At 37.7% G+C, this 9,633-nt stretch overlaps 1 protein-coding gene across 1 annotated transcript; it reads left to right on the forward strand.

Moving 5' to 3' along the window:
* The first annotated feature begins 2,480 nt into the window (after positions 1–2,480).
* LOC121504223 (rano class II histocompatibility antigen, A beta chain-like) lies at positions 2,481–7,464 on the forward strand. The gene is made up of 6 exons (XM_041778906.1): positions 2,481–2,602; positions 2,761–3,033; positions 4,259–4,472; positions 4,590–4,657; positions 5,425–5,538; positions 7,183–7,464. The coding sequence occupies exons 1-6, from the start codon at positions 2,548–2,550 to the stop codon at positions 7,218–7,220; spliced, it is 762 nt and encodes a 253-aa protein (XP_041634840.1). The 5' UTR covers positions 2,481–2,547; the 3' UTR covers positions 7,221–7,464.
* The last annotated feature ends 2,169 nt before the right edge of the window (positions 7,465–9,633 follow it).

Consider the following 9,633-nt stretch of genomic DNA (forward strand, 5'->3'; position numbering starts at 1 on the left):
CTCTCATTTTAAATAGAGTTTTGGAGTAACTGTCCTTTATCTTGGGTACCCCTGCTTCATGTTTTTTTTTTAAACCTGAATGCCAATCACTTTTGTGCTTTTGGTCCACTATCACAGTATTTCTTTTTGGTATAGGTTAACACTTTTTCATTATTTTTCCAGCTCCTGTTCATCCAACCTTTTTCTAATTTCTAATTTCATGCAAGTTTTGTGTATTTGTTTTCCTTATGTGTTCATTTTAAAGTCTATTACAGTAAGCCAACATTTCGTTCTTTTCTTCTTTTTCCTTTACCCTAAAAGCAACCCTGCATGATCAGACAAGTTCATCTTGTTGGATAGGTTTTTGTATCTCTAGTATGTATATTGAACTGAAAAACTCACTAGATATCTGCATTTTGAGTCATTCGAGTTCATAAACTCACCAGGAGGCCACCATTTTTTGGTCTGTGCTGGTGCTGTGACGTCACAGTTCCACAGCACTCCTTGCTGTTTTTATGCAGTGACAGCTGTTTCAGACTGGCAGCCAGTTTTAGGGCTACATCTCAGAAATGCAGGAGAATTATAAAATTTGAGACCTCCTCTAGTTATTATTTGCACCATGAGCAGTTATCTGTCAATCTAGAGTCAATACAAAGCCATATTTACCTTCTTGTAGCAAATATTAATCCACATCTGCAGAATGTTTAATCTGTTTCTTGATGGACCAGATGAAGGCCACGAGCTAAAATGTATCTGTTTTGTAAAGTTGTTCCCCAAACGTCTACTCTTTATGAAGCTTTCTGTTTCCACATGGTTCAGGTAAAGGTAAACACAGTACGAAAGCACTTCCGGTTTGCACTTTACAAAGTAAAAGTCCCCTTTAGCATTTCTTTGGAGAAACTCCCGTACATATTGCTTTTATTTTTGAAAAGCTCCTGGCACGTTTCATCTATACACTGAATCCAGTCACTTGTAGGGAGTTTTACTGAGATAAAACTTAGGAGGAATGACAAAGCTTTGACAGCAGGGAGACAAAACCAACACACAGCAAACTTGTGTCTGGTATGAAAACTGTCATGGCAGCAACAGCTGCAAGCAGCAAAACCGCTTGAAAAACAGTTACTGCATAGGAACAGAGAGGAGCCCTCATAGAGCACTGCAGAACTGTGATGTCACACTATTAGTACGGACAAAAACATGGCGGCCTCCTAGTGAGTTTTTAAGCTCAAATTTATTCAAAATGCAGATATCTAGTGAGTTTTTTAGTTCATATGAGAGATAAAAATATCTATCCAACAAGATGAACTTGTCTGATCATGCAGGGTTCCTTTTAAGTAATGCCAGCATTATCAGCTCTATTCTTATTACTGCTCTAGCTCCTTCCCACACCATGCTGTGGGAGACTTTTCCATTTTCATTAATCTCTTGGTAATCTTTTATAGTTTTTCTTTCTGTTTTTAATGTAAACATCATTCAAAAGTGAGTTATAAAGTCTCAGAATGGTTGATCTTTTTTTTCTCTAAGTTTGATTTAATGGATCTCATTGCTTGGTCTTATACTTTTATTGCACTGATGTGGCTTTCTAATGCCTTTTCTAAATCAGTTTCAAACATAAAGAAATAGTTTAGTCTTGAGTGTTTATTGTGAGCTGCAGAGTATAAAATAAGCTATAAACGCTTTTATTAGGATTAAACTTTCTCCATATGTTTACAAGACCAATTTATATTTCTGTCCTCTAAGATTTGTGAAGATTTGTGCTTTATGTTTTTGATTGTATTGGCAGTCTAGTTGAGGATTCATGATCAGGTTCAGCCTCCTCCCCCACATGTCATTTTATGTCATAATGGTTACATGAAAAAAATGACTTTCATTTGTAAATATGTTGATGTTTGTATATTTTCTTTAGTTTATGGGATCTTATTTTATTTTTCTGATCCCAGAATTGATCATGGTCTCTTATCTCCAGTTCTCCCTCTGCTTAATCTTTGTGAAAGGTGGACAGATCCAGGTAAGGACAGGATAGTGCACAGCAGTAATCCCTAACCCTTTCCTGCCTTTGGGGCTGGGCTATCTATGGTTGTGTAAATATTTTCTATACGAGATCAAGAAGGAGAGGCACATTTATGATAGTAAAGGCACAAATGCTGGAAAAAAGTAAGAAACATACAGTTCCTTTGGCAATTAGATTTCATCATGTCTTCATGAATCCAATAGGGTGGTGAGGCCAACAGCAAAAAAGGAGACCCCTTATGGAGCTAAGAATCTGGCAATGGTGGTGAAGGAAAGATGAAGGATGTGTTCTGGGTTGTCCATTTGAGGTGATGGACCTGGTCTCTGTTGAGCTAATTTTTAACATTTAATCACCTGTATTTTTGTTATCATGTGATCATCACATAACATGGGGTAAGGTTTAGAACCACCCTTACTATAAAGTCTGCAGATAACTTTGGGTTATAAACTGAAGCCATAAAAATAAAGATTTATTGAATGATTAAAACTGATTTATGTTCTCTGGTTTTAAGAGCACACTCAGTCGGAGTGTGTTCTTGGTGGAGTCTAAGGAGGAAAATGGCTTCACTTTTTCTCAGTTTCTCCCTCCTCTTCATCAGCCTCTGCACTGCAGGTAAGATCTAAACATACACTTATTATAAATACACTGCTTACTGATCAATACACACATCGCTGGTCAACACAGTGTTGTAAGACAGGTGAATATTTTCACTGATTAAGCTGTGTGGGTGTGTGTGTGTGTGTGGTGTTTCACTTTTATGTCTTTTTCAGATGGATCAATGGTCACATCTGCAATGGACTGCATGTTTAATTCGTCCAATGCAAATGACATTGAGTACACTTGGTCCACCTACTACAACAGGATGGAAGTCGTGAGGTTCAGCAGCAGTGTGGGATGGTTTGTTTCATTGCATGAGTATATGGATTCTGTGGCAGAGGGCTTAAACAATGACACCCAACTGATACTCAATCAAAGATTGATGAAGTACACAGTCTGCCAACCTAACTCCATGGTTTGGTACGACACCACTCTCTCTAAATCAGGTGAGTTTTTGTATTTGTGACATCTAACAGCATCACTCTATCATGATGGTATCAACATTTTAATTATTAACTAATCTGACTTTGAATGGCTAAACTGTTTTAAAATTCTATTCCTTAATACATTTTTAAAGCTCAGCTGAGATTCAGCATCCTGTGTCATTTATAGAGCTGAAACATGAAGTCTGTCTTTGAGTAAAACTTTTCCCTGTCATTAATATGCAGTGACCATAGCATTTCATCGTTTCATATCAGTGATATGACCAAAGAAACTCTTTATTTTAGAGCTAAACTGTGTTAGTCCTAACACACAGCTCTCTGTAACAGCCTGTTGGTCACTCTGTGTAATGAAAAAGACATTTACCACAAACTTTCACTTGGTGAATTATCAAAAATTTACCACTAGTAGGGCATCACAATACATCAAATGATATACAAATGATAAAACAAATTATTTAACAGCTACTGTGTTGTTCATTTTCGATTTGTTCATTTGTAATTAATTAAGATTAATATTAAGATCAGTGTTTTATGCAAAACCTCCGCAGGCATCAAATACCCAAATGATGTCATAGCTTTACTCAAATCTGAAGCAGTGAATCCCTAACTCTGGTTTTACCAGTGGTAAACACTTCCAGAGTGTTCACCCTCCCTGCTTCACATCAGCAGCAGTGGCTTTCACTTTAAACCTGGACCAGAACCAGCTGTGAGACTGTTAGCTCTCTGACAACATAAGAATATTCCAAAACAACAGCAGCTTAAATTAAGAGTTGATGTGTAGCTCAAGACCCTTGAATAAATCACAACCAGTTTTAGAAATTAAAACAGTAGTTTCTTTTAAGAGTAACTTTACAACTTTTATGGTCTCCTTGTTACCAAATTCTGTCAGAGTTTAGGGTTTACCATGTTTGTAATATCCATAGAAAGTGGAGAATCTTTGTTAGTGTTTCTCAACTAAGAGAAAGACCTGAGGGAGAATTCACTGGCTTCAGTACAAGACTGTAAACATTCACTGTTTAATTTCCTCTGTGATCAGAGGTGGTACCCTAATTTTTTCATTATGAGGAAATAATGGTGAATTTCTAATTATACAGAATTATAACTATTATGAACTTAATACTTCACAGACTTTATCATGTTCTCTCTAAATCAGCACGAGTCAAACCAAGGACACTTGATTCACCTAAAACTTGATACTGTTTATAAATATTCAAACTGTGTGCTGCAGTGAAGCCGTATGCCAGTCTGCAATCTGAGACGCCCCCTGCTGGTAAACACCCGGCCATGTTGGTGTGCAGTGCCTACAAATTCTACCCCAAAGAGATCAAAGTGTCCTGGCTCATAGATGGACAAGAAGTCACATCTGATGTCTCTATCACTGATGCGTGGTCGGACGGTGACTGGTATTACCAGATCCACTCGTATCTGGAGTACACGCCCAAGTGAGTCTACATCCTTTTATAGATGGTAACTTTACCTACATGGCCACAGCCTTGTGTCTGGTGATAAATATAAATTATATACGTATATATATATTCTGTTTCTTTTTCTTTGAGCAGGTCTGCACAGAACATCACCTGTGTGGTGGAACATATCAGCCTTGACAGCCCGCTGTATACTCACTGGGGTAAATACTTTTTTCACAAGTTACTTAACCAATGATGAATGACAGTCATTTGAAAAATCTAAGAATTTCAGATGATTTTTTCTTTAATCAAAGAGAATAACAATCCCAGACACCTTTTCAGCACTGTAGCCAGGCTGACTGACAGTCACAGCTCCACTGAGCCCTGCATTTCTTTATCTCTCAGCTGTGATGACTTCATGATTTTTTAATGATAAAATTATAAACGTCTGAGACAAAATTAGCATCTTAACCCAGATGTTGATTCATCCTTGCTCTGTAGTACAGCAAACTCAGCTTTAGAACCAGATACTAACCTAGATGGTCCCTTCCTCTAAACCATTGACCTGTCTTTTAGACCCTATCTCAACCAAACTGATCAAGTCTTTTTTTCCTCTGGGTAGCACGTCTATTCTGGACATGAGAAATATGTCATTACTGACAGGATATATGCAACAGTCTTTCAAAGTAGCTGTAATTAAACCTCTTCTTAAAAAGCCAATGCTTGATTCAGGCACCTTAGGTAATTATTGACCCATGCAAAGATCCTTGAGAAAGTAGTGGCCAATCAGCTAAATGACTTTCATCCAAAAAAATGTCTATTTGAAGAATTTCGATCAGGATTTAGAGCCCACCATAGCACTGAAACTGCATTAGTTAAAATGAAGAGCACTGATTCTTCATCCTGCATCCTTTACATGCCTGTTTTCATAGCAGCTGACCTCTCTGTTTATCTGCTCATCTGCATGTGTCTCTCTCTCTGTCCTCAGACCCCTTCTTGTCAAATTCTGATAGAATTAAGACTGCCATCGGAGCGACTGGACTGGCCCTGGGTCTGTTCGTTTTGCTGGTTGGATTCATCTACTACAAGACCAAACCTCATGGTAGACCAGTCAAAACCAGTTGATACCAGTCTGAATCAGATCAACCAATCAAAAAAAGCTGACAGTCTTATTTGAAATAGTGTGATTCTTTTTCATATTTGTGTTTTAAATCATAAAATCACAAGTTATGAATATCAGTTGTTTCTTAAATACCTTGCACTTGAAAAAAAAAATCTCCAGTCATGTTTTAACCAACTACAGACATTCAGAGTGAGGGAAAGAGAGAAATGTCTAATTTGTACAACACCACTCACAATAGAAAACTGGTGAAACTGACAAGGAGTGAAAGTAACCCTGGCTCCATGTGAGATCCACCATTTTGCCAAAATATTGCCAATATTTTTGTTGACTTTTGACGGTGTTTACATCAAGCATGCTATTGTGTTAGCAGTCTCCTTGGAGCTCCAGCAGAACTAGACATCACTGGTGTTTTTGCAAATTTTTCATAAGTCTTTTCTCATCTCATGTGTAAGAATTTACAATCTACAATAATATCTCAGACAGTCCAGAAGACTAAAGACATGACATTTCTTATTGTTGTAGAAATATATCCTTTAGTTATTTCAGTTATTTTAAGATACTTTTGAGTATTGTTCAGTGAGAATGTTTGGCTGATGGTGGGGAGCCTTATATCAGAGTCTGTTTAGGGCCTTTGGCCAGGGGTGGTCCTGGATCAAATTGTCCATCAGTGAGTAGAGTATCTCTGAATCACTGTATCATGATACCATCAGTATCATGGACAAAACTGTATTGTAGTGGGGAGTCCTATTTGTTGCGATTGTTCTTGTGTCACTAAGTGTTGCAAAGTGTTCTCCTTTTTGTTGCTGTGTAAATGGCCACCCCAGTTCTTACATTGAAGTAATTTATTTGAGCCACATTTTTTTATTTAACCCATTTTAACCATTTTTCCCATGTTTGCCACTATTATTTGGCACTTTTCATCAGTTTTCACCAACTTCTTATTTTTACCCATTTTTGCCATTTTAAGATAATTTTGCCGCATTTTAACCCGTTTACATTACTATTAACCTCTCATTTTTGCAACTATAAATGTATTTTGAAGACATTATTACTAGATAACTATCAAGTAAAGGCCTGGCCTATGTGAGGTTTCGCATGCGAGTGTTGGCCACGCCAATGTCTCTCATTCAGAAGGAAGAGAAAGACGACCGACAAATGAGTGCGAGTTTCAATGACCCTTTTCGATTTATTGCAGGATGAAATGAGCTCATATAAAGTCATATAAAGTTTTTACAAACAAAAGCAAGTTTTACACGTAACATGTACTCTGTCCAAGAGTTACATAAACTAGACAATAAACGATATGACATGATGCATGATATAATAAATGTGAATAAACCTTTGTGAATTACACAAAAACTTTCTGAATTATATAACTAATCACAGAGTAATCAAAAATAATGTCTGCCTTATACCAAAATGAAGTAAAGTTAAAGGTCAAAAGCAAACAGGTATAAATGTTGTTTACCAAAATACCATCAGTGTTTAAATTCTGCTTCAGTTACAATCCTAATGCATGCAGTCTAGAACTGGTCTGAACTGGTTCAGCCAGATTAAGACTGGTTGTAGAGCTTTGGTTTCTGTTTTTGTTGTTAACCTGATTTCTTTTTCTCTTTACAACAGGAAGGATTCGGGTTCCCTGCCGAATAGCCGATGCTTGATCCTGGACTGCTCCAGGATCAGGTTAAGTCGGCACTCCGCTTGTGGACCGTGTTTCTGTTTAGTAATGCCTTATGTCATGAATCAAAATTTTCCAGGATCAGTAACTGATGTTTAATTAGATACAATCAGATGGCGGAAGGGGACGAGGTGATATGTTATTGTATGATTTTTAAATGAGGACCACAGTGAAACTTTTCAAACCACAATAAACCTTTGAACAATAATAAAGTTGTGTCTGGTCAATAAATGCTTAAAGTCTGTATTTTTTTGACCCCTTGGCAGACGTATAACATCTAGATTTTCTCTCTAACTCTTGACTTGTCCCATTATTTCAATGAGAGCCCTGTGTGGGATGCTTTTCTTAACCAAACTCCTGCTGGATTTATCACTTATTTTTGCATAAAAATGAGTTACTCTGTTATGAATCCTTAACATTTTAATACAGATTAAATACTTTGGTTAAAACCAACAAACAAAAGCTTTTACAAGTTTTCATATGAGTTCCCAAGTTCACTTTGTTCGTCCATTATGTTTGAGAGCAGCAACTGCAATGCATGATGGTAAATATTGCTGGGTTAGTGACAATGCACTGTGGGATAGAATGAGTGCACTATAGTGAATAACAATGTTCATGCAGAATCCGGACACCACTACAAAATGGCATATTCACTATATCGTGAATGAGACCAGCTGGTATCTGTGTTGTACCCTTAAAAAGGGAATATTAGCAGTGAGTAAAGAACCAGGAAAAATGTGTGTGACTGCCTCCTTCACTCGTCTGTACTGAGTTTCAAACATGTGCATCTCAAACATGGCATCACAGTAACATGACATTCAACATCTGTGCTGAGCTACAACAATATAAGTTTCATAATACAACAGAAAAGAACTATTTACCTTAAAGGGGGAATTTTAGTAGTGAGTACAGAATCAGGAAAAACACGTGTGACTGCCTTCTTCACTCGTCTGTGACAGAGCACGAACTCTCCTCAGTGCAGCCCCCAGGCTGAAGCAATCTACCTCGAAAAGTCAGCGCATATCAACAGAGATCTAAATGAATTTTTACCGTTCTTTTCTCATTAACACTAACAAAACAACCTCAAAACAAATACTAGTGCACATAAACAACTGAAAAGTAAACCATTTCCACTGAAAAAAGGTAAAACTATGATAAATGCAGTAGCTACAGGGAAAAGAGATGAATGATCAGTTATAATAATAATAATAATAATAATAATAATAATAATAATTTTTTTATAAAGTGCTTTCAGTCAACATGCTGTACATAGAGATAAAATTAACTTGACAATAAAAACATCAGAGAATCCACATATACAAACATACTGAAACAATAAAAAGGACATCAGTAAAACAAACAGTTTAAGACTCATTTGTTACAGTAAACAAGTGGGTCTTCAGCTTTGCTTTAAATACATCAGTGGAAGATGCCTGCCTGATATCTACAGGTAGACTGTTCCATAATGTCGGTGCACGGAAAGAAAAAGCCTGTTCCCCAACCGTCTTTTTACGGGCCTTTGGGACCCTAAGAAGCCCAGTACCCTGAGAACGCAAGGCACGAGCAGGGACATATGGATTTACCAAATTTGATAGGTACGATGGGGCAATGCCATTTACAATTACGTTAGCAGCAGCACCTTAAAGTCTGCTCTAACTTGAACAGGTAGCCAGTGAAAAGAGGCCAGCACTGGAGTAATATGCTCATATCTACTCGCTCTGGTCAGAACATGAGCTGCTGCGTTCTGGACCATCTGCAGATCGTGAAGGCTCTTCTTTGGCAAATCTGACAGCAGGACATTACAATAATCTAAATGGGACAAAACAAAAGCATGAATAGGGCCTCAGCATCCTGGATCGGTAGAACCGGTCTTATCTTGGCAATATTTCTGAGGTGGAAAAAGGCCACTCTGGTCACCTCTTTAACATGGAACTCGAACAAAAGAGTTTGATCAAAGACCACACCTAGATTCTTAACTCTGTCTTTACACTGAATAACACAGTTACCCAAAGACAAAGTGAAATGATCAAACAGAGGATTAAGTTTTGCTGGCCCAATAACCATCATTTCTGTCTTAGCAGAGTTCAGAAGCAGGAAATTTGTTGATAGCCAGCTCCTAACAGCTGAAAGACAGGCCTGAAGTTTATTAGTGTCAGATCCACTTTGAAGGACGAACGGCATGTATAACTGTAAATCATCTGCATAACACTGAAAAGAGATCCCAAAAGAACGCAAAATTTGACCCAAAGGTGTCATATAGAGAGAAAACAACAGTGGACCCAGTACAGACCCCTGTGGTACCCCATGCCTAACAGCACAGGACTCAGAACAAGTTGTTAAAGAGGTTTCTCTGACAGGTAAGACCTAAACCACTGGAGCACCTGGCCTGAGATGCC

Source organism: Cheilinus undulatus, linkage group 22 (assembly GCF_018320785.1).
Source record: "Cheilinus undulatus linkage group 22, ASM1832078v1, whole genome shotgun sequence".
Lineage (NCBI taxonomy): Eukaryota > Metazoa > Chordata > Actinopteri > Labriformes > Labridae > Cheilinus > Cheilinus undulatus.